Here is a 14268-nt window from a genome sequence, read left to right on the forward strand (position 1 = left end):
GACTACACGTTCTGACTTTGTACTTCTTCTTTTTTTTTAAATAAATATATATTGAACAGCATTTGGTTTTTAAGTTGTTTTAATATAGCATATACGTATAAAATTACCATTTTCCTCTGATCTTGGATAAGTGGAATTAAAAATATTGATGCTTATTTTAAATTTATTTTATATATTATCTTTTCTTATTGCCTACCCGGTTATCTATTAACAGCATACCTACCTTCGAAAAAGATTTTTATGAAGGCTTAAGGTTAAGCAAATGCGATCTTTCCGTGTTTTCTATCAAAAATGAAATCATTTAAGATAAAGTAAATTAATAATTACTTTTAATCGCATTCGCCCCCCATTGCTACGTCCCTGCCCTTCCCTGCATACCGTTAGTAGACAGAGCATCCCTAACGAAAAACCGATTACCAGCTGAAATTAGCAAATCAGCAGTGACCGATGACACTGCCTATCGCCTATCGCTGCTGCTCGGGGAAACAACAAAAGAGAACAGAGAGAAAAAACGCGTAGTAGCAACTTAATTAACAAAATTCGCGGTGAATGCGCTAGCATAACATGGACGATGTCCCGGTCAAGATAGTTGAGCGCTACAAACCCCCGCCTGCTGTCTTTCACCTACCACAGGCGACCCTGAACCGCCTGTCGCAGTTCCGAGAGGACTACTACGAGGATCACCCAGATTACCAGTATGACTTCCAGCTGGAGCGGGCGGTGGTGAGTCAGGCCCAGCGCTGGCGCGAGATGCGTCGCCAACAGCGGGAGGAGCTCGCCAACCGCCAGGAGCGCCGCAAGGAGGAACGTCAACGGGCGCTGGAGGCCAGGCAGAAGGAGATGCTTGGAGCAGTCGACTATCCCAGTGCGGACGACTTGTCATCGGACGAGGGGGAGGAGGAGCAGGAGAAGAAGAACCCTGAAAGGAAGGGGGAGGAGCAGCCACCTCCTACCCCGACTGAGTCACGCGACTCTTCGCACGAACCAAAGTCAATAGGCGTGTGCAATTTCCACACCATCTTGCAGCCCACCATACTGAGCGCCACTCCAGTGGCTATCCCGCAGACGCTGCACAAGAGGAACAGCTCCCTGAACTATGCGGACTTTGAGTACAACATGAACTCCACGCCGTTCGACAACATCGAGCTGAAGACCATCAACGATCTGGACATACTCGCCCAGGTGCTGCACCAGACCCAGATGGAGGAGCGCAGGGATCAACAGCAACAGCAGGGTGATCAGACGCAGCAGGAAGTTTGTCCCAAGGAGGAGCAGCCCCAGCAGGAAGTGCCAGCTCCTGTAGAGCTGACGATGACCACGCTGGCGGAGACCAAAGCGACGCTCGACAGCGTCAATTTCCATGTTCACTGTGATGATGATGAGGGCAGGAGGGAGCCCAGCCACATTCCACCCACGACTCTATACCCCACGCCCATGTACAGCGCTTCCGCCCAGCAGCAGCTGCATAAACCGGAGCACTTCCAGGTGGGACCCTATTGAGTAGTTAGAACACTTGGCCTTAATCTATTAACTGGATTCTGGGAAAATATTATTTATTTGTATTTGTTACTTCGTTTGTACACCAACAAGTGAAGCCCTAACATAGTAATATCATACTCTCATATTTTAATAAAAGAGCAAATCATAAACTCATTCACAGTTTTAGTTTGATTTGTTTTCTTTAAAATTGTTATTAAAAATAAATACTTTAAAAATACCACTTTTTATAACTATTTTGTTGGTACCAATTAAAATGATTTTTTGAAGCACGAGTAGTAACAATATACATATATAAGATAAATATTCCTAGAAAATCGAACATATTCTAAATATAATCGTACCTTTTTGAAGGAACGAATTTTTATTTTGTCTTTCAAATAGAGATTTAACCTGCGAAGTTATTTTGGTTGCAGGTGTACCACATGCAGGGCTACAGCCACCAGCCCTACTACTCTCCGCAGCAGCATCCTTTTCAACAGCAAAACCACTACAATGTCAATGGATTTGGCACGCCCAGCCATTTGATGGTGCCTCCAACGCCTTCCTCCGTGCTGGCCCTTAGCCAGTCGGAGGACGAGGTGGCCACCAAGTCGAGGAGTGTGCCCGACATCCTGCGGGAGCTGAAGACAGAGCTGCAGCAGGCGGAAAAGCGCCGCACTCGCCTGCACAGCCACAACGAGGAGCAGCAGCCGAAGATGCCGGTGGCCGTGGACAGGAACTCCTTTAGGGAGCTGGCTGGACCGGCACAGAAGTTGGCGCAACGAATCAGTACCATGGGTTTTCCACTCGAACGGGTAGCAAAGGTGGTTAGCCTGTGCGGCATCGATGATAAAAAGGTCTGTCCCCGTAAGACACTTTTCAAAAGTAACTGGAGTAACTGGAAATTTTCTCTATCCTCAGATTATCGAGCACCTTATCCCACTAGGCGAGCTCATGGACCTGGGCTTTGACGAATCGAAAATCTCGGCGGCGCTTCTCAAGTTCAACAATAACAAGGACAAGGCGCTGGACTATCTAATCAACTAGATCAATTTAGGAGAAAACCTTTTGATACGGCCAGCTTTTACCCGTGCCCTCACCCTGCATCCTACGCCCTAAAAGCTTATGAGTTGACTCCTCTAAATGTATTTTTAATTATTACAAGTTCTCGTGAGATATTCCTTGCTTAAGTTGGGAGTTGAATGCTTCAGAATCCTCAGCAGCAGAATAAATATAAGTCAGTAAAGTTAGTCAATCCCGATCCCTCTCAGTTCATGCCCAACATCAGTAGGTTGATGGCGTGTTCCACATTTCCATCGGAAATTTCCAAATAACTGACGTTTTGGGTGTGATTGATGAAGCCCATGGCGGCCATAGTGCGCAGTTGTTCGGTGAACCGATGTCGGCGGTAGCAGCGTGGCAGCACGTCGCTGTCATCACCACCATCGTCCTCGTCATCCACATCGTCGGCGGGAGCTGTGACGACTGCATCTGCGGTTGGTGCTCCACCGGTCTCCACCTCCATGCTCTCTACTGGCGGTGGCTGCTGCTGCGCCAGGGATTGAAAAGCGCGGGCCAGCTCATTGCGGAACAGCTCCGAGGAGATGGAACCGCTGCTACTGGCTCCACTGCTGCTTGCTGCCCCTGTTCCCGCTGAGCCTCCAATTCCACCCAAAGGCGCCGAAGTGGTCCGAGGCCTCTCATCACCCTGCAGTGCCTCATCTGCATTTCGCTGGGCAATATTCGAAAGAGAGTTGAACGAGGTTACATTAGCCAAAGCGTTGGCCAACTGTTGGCGGCTGATCTGTCGGATGTTCGCCATCTCATCGCGCCGATTGGCAGCCGCAGCTGCTGCCACGGCGGTACTGCTGCTTCCACCACTGCTGCTGCTGCCTGCTCCCAGGGAATTCTCCTCCTCCGACGAAGTGGTGGACTCGGAGGCGGCCTGCTCTTGAACTGGAAAAGGGAAATGGACAAGTTTTAAGGACTCCGCAGGAGTAACAGCTGGCTAAACTTACACTGAGTGGCAGAGCTATTTCTGGCCAGCTCCTTGCGAATGGTGTCCACAATAAAAGGAGCCGCCTCACAGATGAGGGGGTAATCCTTGACTAGATTCTGGACCACCTCCGGTTCGTGCAACACATTAAACAGCACGGAGTCGCGGATCAGCGCCTGGGCGCCCAGATTGCGCCTGAATTCCGGATACTCCGCTAGTATCTTCTGCAGGATGTTGAACCGCGAGGTCACGCTGATCTGCAGGTGCGAGGTCAGCGAGAACAGCTCCTGGATGTGCTTCGTGTTGATCTCTGTGGCCGCTGGCGGCACATACGGCGAGTAGCGCTTCACCTTTCGGAAGCAGTGTATGACGGCATTCGGCTGCAGGGACCGGCTGAGGGTGTCCGCATCCTCCAGCACGCGTCCGTGGTGGATGATCTCTGCAAGTGCGCAGCAGATGACTTAGCACAAAGGGGACAATGGGCAGCAGTTTGTGGCGGAGGGTCACTCACCCAGTTCGCTGGCGTCGAATTGCAGCTCCATCTCCTTGGTCACCACCGCCTTCAAGTAGGCCACATCCCGCTCCAGGTCTATGTTGTGCAGCGGATGCACATCGCTCAGCTTGTTCTTGAGCAGCGCGTACAGGGTATGCATAGTGCGTTAAGTAGTTTCGGCGTAATATTACTCGTACTGCACTATTTTGTAGGTGATTTTTGTTTTGTTCAAAGCCAGGTCGGAACTGGTTCCGACGAACCGCCTTGGCCACAGAGTGAACCTTCTTAAATGATTCGATTACCGAACAGCGCCTATCGGCCGTTGAAAAAAAGCTAGATCTATAAATACTTTTTTGGCGGTTTTACTTACAGTTTTTAAAATTTTAATTACATAGTTTTTGGCTCTTATCAAAATCAATAAACGTACTAACTCCAATTGTTTTCAGATTTTATACATTTATTTGAATTGTAATTTCTGAAATAAAGCGAAGCCCGTTAGAAATATAGGGTGACCCAGAAAAGGCTATCAATTGACGTCTATCGATCTATCGCTTTTTGACAGTTGACCGCTGTAAACATCTTAAAAAACGAGTTGAAAAATGACCTCCAACGAGACCCAAACTGAGGGAAAGCGTAGAGTAACGATTCCCTCTGCGACCCCTGAAAAAAGTGTGGAATCCAACCAAGAATCCAAAAGCGAAACCAATGAGGATCCTAAAAGAATTTCTCATAGCGAGTTTCAAAAGAGGGTGACCACGGATAGGAGCAATGAACCGGTCTTCAGTTGCCAATTCGAAGTTTTCGGGATAGTGCAGGGTAGGTGTCTACTCCCACAACGAATAATAGTAATCCTTAGTTATTTACCCCCACAGGCGTTTCCTTCCGAATGGTAAGAACTTGCGGAGGGCTAATAATACAGGCTGAATTCCATAGCCCAGGACCTAGCTATCTATCCTTATACTTTATTCATATTCTGCTTCCAACTTATAGTACACCTTACGAAGAGCGCAGAAGCTGGGCGTTCGGGGCTGGTGCAAGAACACCACTGAAAACACGGTGAAGGGTGAAATTCAAGCGCATCAACATGCCTTTGAGTCCATGTAAGTGACTTTCAGTAGCCCATTGATGGTACTAAATGGGTTTTCCACAGGCGCCTCTGGCTAAAGCACACCGGCAGCCCCACAAGCCGAATCGACAAGTGCATCTTCGGCGACACCACTGAACTGTCCGAGTTCACTTTCAGCAACTTCTCGATTGTGGTGGATTAGTTTGTTTCCCATTGAAAACCGAAGAAGTTGTATTATTTGAGCACTGACATATTTACGTGTCCTTATTTGCCGATTTTTATTGATTTGGTCACATATTTTTTAATCAAAATTAATATTAATTTTATATTTTATTCAATTATGGTTGTATTAAAAACAAAAATTGGTTACTAGTTAAGGATCCCACAAGTTCGTTTATTATAGGCATAAATAAATAATTGCTTAGCAGATAATTATCTAAATAAATAATAAATAAAATTAAATCTTGTTTTCACTCCTTAACCTTGCTGAGTGAAACAACTTGTGAATCGTGTTAAAAATGTCTTAACAATTACTCATATGACATGTATGCCTAACATTTTTTTTCAAATAATCGAAGTCCCCCTCCAGGACTTCTTAAATTTCCATACAAATGTGGACCGCCCCATGAACAAATAAAGAAAATTATTAAATTCTTAAATCGTAATTTTAAACAATTTAACATAAACCAATAATTCGATTATTTTATTTAAACAAATATCGACTAGTAAGACCGCGCATTGAAAATGAGAGAATCCCACTGGGTTGGGTGGTTATAGGTATGTGGGCCGGCGAAGTGAATGGGGCGTAAATTCTTGTTTAATTCCAATTGAATCCCCGAAGCAACAGGTTGTACCTTGGCTCCATCAGTTAACCTGCCCAACAAGTGTAATTATTTCTGAAATTAATCAGGAAATAAATTAAAATGGTTAGCACCAAGTTCCTGACGTTCAACAATGGCGAGAAGATGCCTGTGATTGGCATCGGCACCTGGCAGGTAATGACAATCACGATTTTTGTGAATTCTATAAATTATAAGTAAGTGGTTATTGAATTCTGGTCAATATTTTTTCAACTAATGAACGACCTCAAAGAGTAGCTGACACGTCAGTTAAATCTCTTGGAGTTTCCGATGCAATCAACAGATTCTGTTTGTGCTGCCGACTTTGGACCGGTTTTCAAAAACAAACAATAAACCTTTATTCATATGTAGCTGGGCTAGTGGGTTTGACTTTCTCTGGTCTGGGCACAAATGAGGCAAGGGTCCACGAGTAGTGTAGATGCAATCTGTGTATACTTAACAACAGACACTAAACCGCATAATCAACCCTATAATACAGGCATCCGATGAGGAAATTGAAACCGCCATTGACGCGGCGCTGGAAGCTGGCTATCGTCACATAGACACGGCGCCAGTCTACGGAAATGAGAAGGCCATCGGAAGGGTCCTCAAACGCTGGCTGGACGCCGGAAAGGTCAAGCGGGAGGAGCTCTTCATTGTGACCAAGTTGCCTCCAGTTTGTGAGTAAATTGTACTTTGTTGAAATATCTCAAATATCTATAAATAGTTCTTAAGAATCTCAATCAAATCATAACAACCATGTGGATAAGTTCTAGAAAATCCACAGAATCAAAAACATTTCACCATAACAAGCAAAACATTCTTGATATTCTGGTAAAAATCCGGTTGATAAGATAAGATTATGTGATTGTTTTCATTTTTCAGAATACCAAAATAAACTTTTTCAACATGCACATTAGAAATTTAGATTTATTATCAGTAATTTTATATAATGTATGAACTTAACGTGAGTTACTCCTTCCAGCTAACCGTCCTCACGAGGTGGAGCCGACCATTAAAAAGTCGCTGGAAGATCTGCAGCTGGAATATGTGGACTTGTATTTGGTGCACACTCCCTTCACCATCCTCATCAACGAGGATGGCAGCTTTAAGGTAACTAGTTGGCATGCTTTTTTGTAAGTACTTAACATTTACATCTTCCTCTTGATTTACACTTTTAGGTGGGCGAGGATGGCCTGATGGAGGTCGACGTGACCACCAACCACGCCGCCATCTGGGTGGCCATGGAGGCTCTGGTGGAGAAGGGTCTGACGAAATCCATCGGCGTGTCCAACTTCAGCAAGGATCAGGTGGCTCGCCTGCTCAAGAACTGCAAGATCCGGCCGGCCACCAACCAGATCGAACACCATGTTTATCTGCAACAGCGGGACCTGGTCGACTTTTGCCAGTCCGAGAACGTGACCATTACCGCCTACTCCCCGCTGGGATCCAAGGGTATCGCCAAGTTCAACGCAGGTGCTGGCATCGTCAGGGACCTGCCAGATCTGATGGACATTCCAGAGGTCAAGGAGATCGCCGCCGCCCATGGCAAGACTCCAGCCCAGGTCCTGCTCCGTTGGATCATTGACACTGGGGTGGCCGCCATTCCCAAGAGCACGAACCCGGATCGCCTCAAGCAGAATCTGGATGTCTTTGACTTCGAACTGACGGCGGAGGAGGTGGCCAAGCTGTCCAGCCTGGACAAGAACATTCGCGTCTGTGACTTCGCCTTCTTCCATGGGTATGAAAGCGTAACATAACTATATTGCATTTGTTTAAAACTATTTCGTATTCTTCCTGCAGTGTGGAGAAACATCCGGAGTTCACCTTCAAGAATCAGTACACCAACTAATCAGCAAAACATTTTTAAAAGGCGTATAAATCAAGGGTATATATTATATTATTATAGAAAGTATTTACCGATTATCGTAAAGCTTTCCCATTTCGAATTTTTTAAAAAGACTACGCTGTCATTTAATCCACATACATATTTTAATACTCTGTGTTAAATGTTATCGACACCTTATAAATTATTGAAATTCAAGCTCTTTACTGATTTTCTTTGGCGTTCAACAGGTGAAATGTTTTGGTTTTGGTTACAATTTTTAGCTCAACAGGTTTTGCCCCTGCCACAGACTTTCCATCTGTAGCATCGTTCGTTTTTATTGCGCTGTCGATAGCGGATTCGTTGGCCCTACAGGCGATTGAGCTGGAAAATAACTTTCAAATTAAGAAAAGCTTGCATTGAGCATGAGTTACAGTTAGTATAGAAATATATTTGCAACACATTTTGTATCTAAGATTAAACAAATCACAAGTTTACATTAAGCAATTAGTAGCGAGCACGATATCGGTACTTAAAGGCTTTGGAAATGTTTCGCGACTACAAACAATTCGAGGTACATATTGTATGTAAAAAGATTTGGATCGATACCAGAGATATAAGGGGCGCTTGCCGTTCAGACGGAATCTTGAATACTTAAGAATTTTAGTACGAGATAGAACCAAATTGCAAAGCGATGGATTAGCAACTGAGAAACTATTAACAATGGTCAAAGGAGAATTGCAGCCTAACTCTAGGGTATGATATTCGGGCCAATCTCAGTTTGATTGTCAGGTATTTGGCCACACAGCTTATGTTAGTTTGCAGTTCGAGTATTAAAAGAAAATTCGCAGATTTGTCCCATGCCAACTCACGTGGTCCGTGTCTCCTCATCAGTGCTGTTCCTGGAATACATTAAAGTGCTCTTGTTATGCTGCGATACACATATGAAGGGAAGAAATCTATTCAAAGCAAGCCAAAAGAATCACTCACTTCAATCCTTGAGCCGCACAAGTCTGATAAAGTTCATACTTTGCATGCAAATCAATCGAATTCATCGAAATGGCTTTTTAAGTCTAAGTTACCTGGGCTCTTGATGGCTGCGCATGGCCAGAGTGGCAACCTCGAAGAGGCCGATGAAGAAGCAAAGCATCAGGGGTCCGAAGATGGCTCCCTGCCAGCCGATCCAGTACATGCCTCCGGCTATGGCCAGACCATTCAGGTACGGATGTCCACCACTGGAATGAAAGTTAAGTATAAAAATGTGTTTGTCCGGTTTTAAAAATAAACTCACCCTTTGAGGTCAGCATATATGGCCGTTTCAAAAGACGAGGGCACAAAGAACTGAAGCAGGAACAGTATAAGTCCTGCATAGAACCGGTCCTGGGCCAGCCAGAGCTCCAAAAAGGCTGGCACCGCACACCAGTAACTGCCTAGAAACGGAGCCGCCGCCAGCATGGCCGCCAGGGCGGAGGGTAGGAACACTATCCGGGCTCCAAAAACCGTGTGCACCAACCAGGTGAACAACCCCGTAAAAGTGGAGCACCGGAACATGGAGATCAGGACCACGGTAATTGAGTTCTCCAGGGCATCGGCAATTTTGATCCCCGAACTGGAGTAACCCAGGTACTTAGTGATCTGCAGCGGCGCGTACTTCTCCTGACTGCTCGAGAGCAGATAGAACAGGGCCGTGAAAAATACAATCTAAATTGAGAAATATTGAAATTAGTTTCATAGATTAAAGTTTTCTTACTCTAAATTTATAATTTTATAACTTGAATCGAAGATACCATATTTTAACTTACCATGTCCAATATGAATTCAATGCACGCCTGTCCACCGGACAGCACTAGTGATAGAATCTCCCCGGTCACGCCCATAATCATTGAGAGGTTGGTTCGGATGATGTGCCACAAGGACTCGGCCACCTCGAGGATCGTCTGCGTGTTGCTCTGCGCCCAGCCGATAATGCCCTGTTTTGCCACTAAAACTAGCTCTTTAAAATGTCCTTGGTTAAATAAACGGCCGTCGGTTAGCAGATGCGACACAGAATGAGTTATTTCAGAGACGCAAACGATTGTTACGGGATGGATAAAGCGAGCAAAAACTCAACAAAAGCCCTTCAACCCATGCATACTCCCCGAAAATGAACTCAAAAAATAAATTAGTAAAACGGACGAAAGAAAATAGTAAGAAGCCATCATGAGGTTACCAATGTTTTACCTGGATTGTCGACGATTTCCCCGAATGTGCTCTTAAGTGCATCCGTTGGTACCCGCGGGCCGTACGAGGTGCCCGCCTTGTTGAAGTCGATCCAGTACTGAATGAGTCTGTCCCACACGTCGAGGATCTGCTCCTTCAGCTTTGTGGCGTGCACTTTGTCAGCATCCGCCAGCCAGTCGTCTATGTAGGTCTCAATCTTGCGACGACCGTAGTGATGTGCATTGTCTAGGGCATCATCGATTGACGATTGCATGTTCGCTGGCAAGATATCAATTAGCTCAGGCCGATCTGTGATCGTCTTGTTAATTAGATCCTTGCCCAGGTAAGCAACCTCAATCGTCTCCGAGTAGATGTTCACGCAGAAGAACACGCTCAGAAACACGATGATGAGCAACATGAGGATGATCATAAGGATGGATGTGACTGATTCTACGGACGACTTCAACGAGTCCCGCACAATAGTGTTTATCTTGTAGTTCAGTTCCAGCACGCCTGGCAGGCACAGCGGCAGCACGGCGGAGTGGTGTTCGATGGCCCACGACTGCAATTTTTATGACATTATATTGATTTAGTATTGGTTGCTTTTCCAAACTCACACGCAGTGCTGCGTAAACTTCGCTGATTTTGCTGCAAACAAACTGGGTGATTCCTGTATACTCTCCCACGGTGTATATGAGGTGCAGGAACACCGGAATAGCAGCTAGAATAAACATCCACACATTGCGATAAAGGAATGTCCCCAGACAGGCATAGAAGAGGAGCTTGAAGAATGTATCGCTTTGGTGGCCGGGAGCTTCCGTTTCCGGCTTGGCATCAAACGTGTCCGTGGAGTCAACCGTGTCGCTCAGCGAGATGTCCTCCACATCCGACTGCAGACCAGGACTTTGTGGCTCATTACTGGGTCTGCCGCAAATGCTAAAGTTGCTCAGCGATCGCTCGAAATCGTTCTTGTCGAACAACTTTTGCAGGCGATGCAGGTAGGATCCCGAATCGTCTATCGTCTGCAGGTGATACGCCGTAGAGGCTGTAACGTAGGCCATGACCAGCAGGAAAACCGGCACCTGGAGGGCCCCAAGGAAGCTGCTTAGATAGCCAGCCACGGCTATCCACATGGACTGACCGGCGACCACGAAATGAGCGCTGTTCTCCGGCGTCCAGAAGAAGTGGACACAGGTCAAGTATACCACAACCAAGGAGATAAGCTAAAAATAAAATATGTAAGTAAGGTATCAGATCTGAGGCATCATTTGTCCCTTTTTATTTAGCCTTGGACTTTCCCCCGTTCTTATGAGACGTTTCTGTCCACTATCAAAAAACAAAGAAAATATCTGTGTCCCCCAGAACAAGATTATTGCTTAATTTCTGACCGGTTTTCGACTTCCGCTTAAATGTTCCTAGCACAATGAATCACCATTGAAAAGTCGACCATCTACATACCACGTATACATTGAGGAATCCGATGATTTGAACAAACAGGCCGTGCGAGAAGGTTATCCAGTGCCAGAGTGCCAAGAGGAAGCCCTTTGGCGCGTACAGGACCAGCAGCTTGATGCACCCGGCCACCCCGCATCCGGCTAGGAGCAGCTGCCAGTGCTCGCAGAGCCACCCGATGAGCAAGCGGCCGCAGTGCTCAGTGGCCTCCAACGGGGACAGGCAGATGGAGACCAGCACGTTGGAGTCGCGTTCCTCCAGGCGCTGGAACCAACCGTTCACGCTCTCCGCCAGACGCCGTTTGAACGGGAAGAGCACGGCGCCCATGAGGAAGGCCCACAACAGCGGCCTGACGAAGGGCCCCAGGATGAAGCAGACGGCCACGAAGGCCCCCACTCCAGCGGCGATCAGGAAATTGTACATAGCAGCGCGGAAGCTCTCATGGTTCTGGGACCTCATCCGGAGCAGTCGATTGAGCACGCTGTCGAAAGACCGGTCTCTCCGGATAGGAATCGGTTCAGATCGATTCATATTTCCTTTGTTTTAGTTTCAGCTAGAATAGGTGCATTGATATTATTGCAAAACCGGATTAGAGCTCCGTGACCATGTGGGGGGCACACCCGAACTACTATTTTCGGAACGGAAACTCACTTTTGATGATTTTGCGTACTGTTCCTGCGGTCAGCAACAGATGATTGGCAACGGGGGCTGGGAGGGATTCCGGCGGAGGTGGCGGAGTCAATAGTTTTCGCACCTGGATGTGGACATCGGGATCGGGCGGCAGCAGCTTCCCACTCGCTTCGAAAGGGGCGGGGGAGCGGGCGCACATAAACAAAAATACGTCGATTCTGGCAATTACGTCAGGCGGGCAGGGCTGTGAAGGCAGACGCTGTGCAACACTGGCGAACAGCCGATTGCAGTAGTCGCCCGCTACCAGCACAAAACTGCATGTCTTCCAAAAAAGTTAAAGCATATTTAAAAACCATTTAATGCAATAGATATTAGACATATTTTTTTAGAATATAAAACACTATATTACTTAAATACATCATTACCAATCATTATCAATATTGATTCAAAATATATGTGTAGCTAGTTTTAAACACTATTGACCTAATATAATTCCTGGTTTTAAAATTAAAATTTCTTACATGTGTAAACCAATTTGAACATTTTGAAATCGATAACTTTTTAATTGTAAATCTTTGGAATGTAGTACTAGGAGTGCTTACTGTATTCGAAGCATTCGACGCTTTCCAACACTGCCCCAATTCAAAACAAAAAGTAGACGCCATGGAAGGTAAGCGGGATTAAATTTAATATTTATAATATTACAAACGCTATGAATTTTGTACAGGGCTATCGCTGCAACAGCTGCTTGACCTGCAGAACATCCAAAAGGAGTTGAACAGCAACAAGGATGCCTACCTAAAGACGTACCGCCAAGTCCTCAAACAGAAGTTCAGAACAGAGCTAAACAATTTGGTAAGTGGTGTTACAGTCTCAACAGCGCAGCCCTTTAAATATATATTTAATCCCACAGGTTCGGGCTGATTTCAACATAGTAAAATCAGAGTTGAAGGTTCCGCAACTACCGCCCCTTCCCATTGAAGACGAAAAAACACCATCCACGATTCAGGTAAGTTGGTATAATACGCATTGTCTGTCTCTTATTTAATGGGCACTTTCACAAGCAGATAGGCGACGTTGTGAAGGACTACGACTTCACCAGGGACTGTTTGTCCTTGCTGTAGGACTGCTCGGACCGATCCTTGGTGCTGTTTAGCCAATAGCCATTGAGGACGCGATATATGTGCTGCAGACTCTCAAATGATGGGGATTGGCTCTGGTAACAAGGAGTAGTCACGTAAGAATTAGGCTAATGAAATCATACAAGTACTCACATTAAAAAGGGGTACTATGGGCCGTTTCTTGAACATGCTCCCTTTCGTTCGTAATATCAGCATGTACTTCACGTCCAACTGTAAGCGAAATATAATAGACAATCACGTATTTTAAACCAATCTGAGTACTCAAAGATTTTAGGGTTTGAAATAAGGATAACAAAGGCTTATTGAATACTAAGTTAGATTGGTGTGCAGTTCCTACATCTTCAATGACTTCGTTCAGCACTATGTCTTCGATGTGTCCTCTCTGGACGCAGAAGACCGATTCCCTGCCGAAGGACCGCACCGTCTCCGTCTGAAGCGCCATGTCCCAGCTGTAAAACAGCCGCTCCGCCTGCACCAAGTTCAGGGCGGAGCGGAGCACCAGGATGGCAACGAAAACACAGGTGACCAGTGGGTACAGAATGCGCGGCTGAAGTATGTGTATCTTCCTGTCCTCAAATCTGCAGACTCCCACAAAGTAAACGATGGCCAGGAAGACGAGCAGCAGCAACCGGCGCACCTTGCGCCGCAATTGGATGCCATGCTGCCGGTTAACCAGTTCGATCCGTACTGCATCGCCGCCGCAGTGCCTGATGCACAATTCCAAATCCGGTTCTACAGAACCGGCATACTTCGCTTGCCGGCTGTAATATCTGTGGATCGTTACTTTGGTTTCCATTTTTGAGCTCTGTGTAGTTTCCAGCTGAAACCAATTTACTTTTATGCGATACTATCGTTTCGACAATGTGCCTCCATATACGGATTTTGGCCTGTTCAGACAGAAAGTGCTTCTGCAACAGCGACTAAATTCTGCAACAGCGCCATTTTCTTTTATAAGGCCTACATGGAACTAAAGCTCCCGCCTCTTTAGTCGAATCACAGAGAAAAAGTAGTGAAACCAAGGCGTCATCATACAACTTAGTTTAAACCGAATGTTTTTTATCAAGGGAGATATTTTTTTTAATTTTTTAAAAATGTTTGTGATTTAAAAACGGAAAATCATTTTTTGTTAACATTTTTTTTAGTTAAA

The 14268-nt window shown here is 45.8% G+C and overlaps 7 protein-coding genes across 12 annotated transcripts; 4 read left to right on the forward strand and 3 right to left on the reverse strand.

The window, feature by feature from the left end:
* Positions 1-448: 448 nt before the first annotated feature.
* On the forward strand, positions 449-2729 carry LOC108031490 (ubiquitin-associated protein 1). The gene is made up of 3 exons (XM_017104983.3): positions 449-1485; positions 1914-2336; positions 2401-2729. Exons 1-3 carry the CDS (start codon positions 565-567, stop codon positions 2524-2526), a joined length of 1470 nt encoding a protein of 489 aa, XP_016960472.1. The 5' UTR covers positions 449-564; the 3' UTR covers positions 2527-2729.
* On the reverse strand, positions 2610-4241 carry LOC108031491 (uncharacterized). The gene is made up of 3 exons (XM_017104984.3): positions 3987-4241; positions 3498-3914; positions 2610-3435 (listed from the first exon to the last, which is right to left on the reverse strand). Exons 1-3 carry the CDS (start codon positions 4126-4128, stop codon positions 2747-2749), a joined length of 1248 nt encoding a protein of 415 aa, XP_016960473.1. The 5' UTR covers positions 4129-4241; the 3' UTR covers positions 2610-2746.
* A 261-nt stretch (positions 4242-4502) lies between these two features.
* LOC108031493 (acylphosphatase-2) lies at positions 4503-5411 on the forward strand. Its single transcript, XM_017104986.3, has 4 exons — positions 4503-4784; positions 4841-4857; positions 4959-5068; positions 5119-5411. The coding sequence occupies exons 1-4, from the start codon at positions 4568-4570 to the stop codon at positions 5234-5236; spliced, it is 462 nt and encodes a 153-aa protein (XP_016960475.1). The 5' UTR covers positions 4503-4567; the 3' UTR covers positions 5237-5411.
* A 391-nt stretch (positions 5412-5802) lies between these two features.
* Positions 5803-7917, forward strand: LOC108031492 (aldo-keto reductase family 1 member A1). Its single transcript, XM_017104985.3, has 5 exons — positions 5803-6029; positions 6373-6553; positions 6859-6986; positions 7055-7614; positions 7677-7917. Exons 1-5 carry the CDS (start codon positions 5958-5960, stop codon positions 7723-7725), a joined length of 990 nt encoding a protein of 329 aa, XP_016960474.1. The 5' UTR covers positions 5803-5957; the 3' UTR covers positions 7726-7917.
* LOC108031489 (transmembrane protein 245) lies at positions 6786-12235 on the reverse strand. Of its 6 annotated transcripts, none has more exons than XM_017104978.3 (9): positions 12001-12235; positions 11356-11902; positions 10515-11120; positions 9919-10459; positions 9501-9691; positions 8990-9399; positions 8781-8933; positions 8571-8600; positions 6786-8082 (listed from the first exon to the last, which is right to left on the reverse strand). In XM_017104978.3, the coding sequence occupies exons 2-9, from the start codon at positions 11878-11880 to the stop codon at positions 7923-7925; spliced, it is 2616 nt and encodes an 871-aa protein (XP_016960467.1). In that variant the 5' UTR covers positions 11881-11902; positions 12001-12235; the 3' UTR covers positions 6786-7922. The 6 variants fall into 6 exon arrangements, 4 of the variants coding, with proteins under 4 accessions (XP_016960467.1, XP_016960466.1, XP_016960469.1 ...); XM_017104977.3 differs by having other exon boundaries at positions 9501-9703; XM_017104980.3 differs by having other exon boundaries at positions 9501-9679; positions 12001-12234.
* A 331-nt stretch (positions 12236-12566) lies between these two features.
* On the forward strand, positions 12567-13369 carry LOC108031137 (uncharacterized). The gene is made up of 4 exons (XM_017104352.2): positions 12567-12649; positions 12707-12834; positions 12893-12988; positions 13047-13369. The coding sequence occupies exons 1-4, from the start codon at positions 12643-12645 to the stop codon at positions 13101-13103; spliced, it is 288 nt and encodes a 95-aa protein (XP_016959841.1). The 5' UTR covers positions 12567-12642; the 3' UTR covers positions 13104-13369.
* LOC108031136 (uncharacterized) lies at positions 12979-13956 on the reverse strand. The gene is made up of 3 exons (XM_017104351.3): positions 13459-13956; positions 13254-13331; positions 12979-13195 (listed from the first exon to the last, which is right to left on the reverse strand). Exons 1-3 carry the CDS (start codon positions 13915-13917, stop codon positions 13067-13069), a joined length of 666 nt encoding a protein of 221 aa, XP_016959840.1. The 5' UTR covers positions 13918-13956; the 3' UTR covers positions 12979-13066.
* Positions 13957-14268: the final 312 nt, after the last annotated feature.

Source organism: Drosophila biarmipes, chromosome 3R, assembly GCF_025231255.1.
Source record: "Drosophila biarmipes strain raj3 chromosome 3R, RU_DBia_V1.1, whole genome shotgun sequence".
In the NCBI taxonomy this organism is placed as follows: Eukaryota; Metazoa; Arthropoda; class Insecta; order Diptera; family Drosophilidae; genus Drosophila; species Drosophila biarmipes.

Coding starts and splice junctions, on each gene's coding strand:
- LOC108031490 (XM_017104983.3), top strand. CDS start 565: ATGGACGATGTCCCGGTCAAGATAGTTGAGCGCTACAAACCCCCGCCT. Junction 1,486..1,913: donor ATAAACCGGAGCACTTCCAG/GTGGGACCCTAT, acceptor TTTTGGTTGCAG/GTGTACCACATGCAGGGCTA. Junction 2,337..2,400: donor GCGGCATCGATGATAAAAAG/GTCTGTCCCCGT, acceptor CTCTATCCTCAG/ATTATCGAGCACCTTATCCC.
- LOC108031491 (XM_017104984.3), bottom strand. CDS start 4,128: ATGCATACCCTGTACGCGCTGCTCAAGAACAAGCTGAGCGATGTGCAT. Junction 3,915..3,986: donor ATTCGACGCCAGCGAACTGG/GTGAGTGACCCT, acceptor GCGCACTTGCAG/AGATCATCCACCACGGACGC. Junction 3,436..3,497: donor AAATAGCTCTGCCACTCAGT/GTAAGTTTAGCC, acceptor TCCCTTTTCCAG/TTCAAGAGCAGGCCGCCTCC.
- LOC108031493 (XM_017104986.3), top strand. CDS start 4,568: ATGACCTCCAACGAGACCCAAACTGAGGGAAAGCGTAGAGTAACGATT. Junction 5,069..5,118: donor CAACATGCCTTTGAGTCCAT/GTAAGTGACTTT, acceptor GGTTTTCCACAG/GCGCCTCTGGCTAAAGCACA.
- LOC108031492 (XM_017104985.3), top strand. CDS start 5,958: ATGGTTAGCACCAAGTTCCTGACGTTCAACAATGGCGAGAAGATGCCT. Junction 6,554..6,858: donor GACCAAGTTGCCTCCAGTTT/GTGAGTAAATTG, acceptor TACTCCTTCCAG/CTAACCGTCCTCACGAGGTG. Junction 7,615..7,676: donor GACTTCGCCTTCTTCCATGG/GTATGAAAGCGT, acceptor TTCTTCCTGCAG/TGTGGAGAAACATCCGGAGT.
- LOC108031489 (XM_017104977.3), bottom strand. CDS start 11,880: ATGAATCGATCTGAACCGATTCCTATCCGGAGAGACCGGTCTTTCGAC. Junction 9,400..9,500: donor TTGAATTCATATTGGACATG/GTAAGTTAAAAT, acceptor TTCTCAATTTAG/ATTGTATTTTTCACGGCCCT. Junction 8,083..8,570: donor GATGAGGAGACACGGACCAC/GTGAGTTGGCAT, acceptor GTTATTTTCCAG/CTCAATCGCCTGTAGGGCCA.
- LOC108031137 (XM_017104352.2), top strand. Junction 12,835..12,892: donor GAACAGAGCTAAACAATTTG/GTAAGTGGTGTT, acceptor TTAATCCCACAG/GTTCGGGCTGATTTCAACAT. Junction 12,989..13,046: donor AAACACCATCCACGATTCAG/GTAAGTTGGTAT, acceptor TTTCACAAGCAG/ATAGGCGACGTTGTGAAGGA.
- LOC108031136 (XM_017104351.3), bottom strand. CDS start 13,917: ATGGAAACCAAAGTAACGATCCACAGATATTACAGCCGGCAAGCGAAG. Junction 13,332..13,458: donor TGAACGAAGTCATTGAAGAT/GTAGGAACTGCA, acceptor TTTCGCTTACAG/TTGGACGTGAAGTACATGCT. Junction 13,196..13,253: donor CCATAGTACCCCTTTTTAAT/GTGAGTACTTGT, acceptor CCTTGTTACCAG/AGCCAATCCCCATCATTTGA.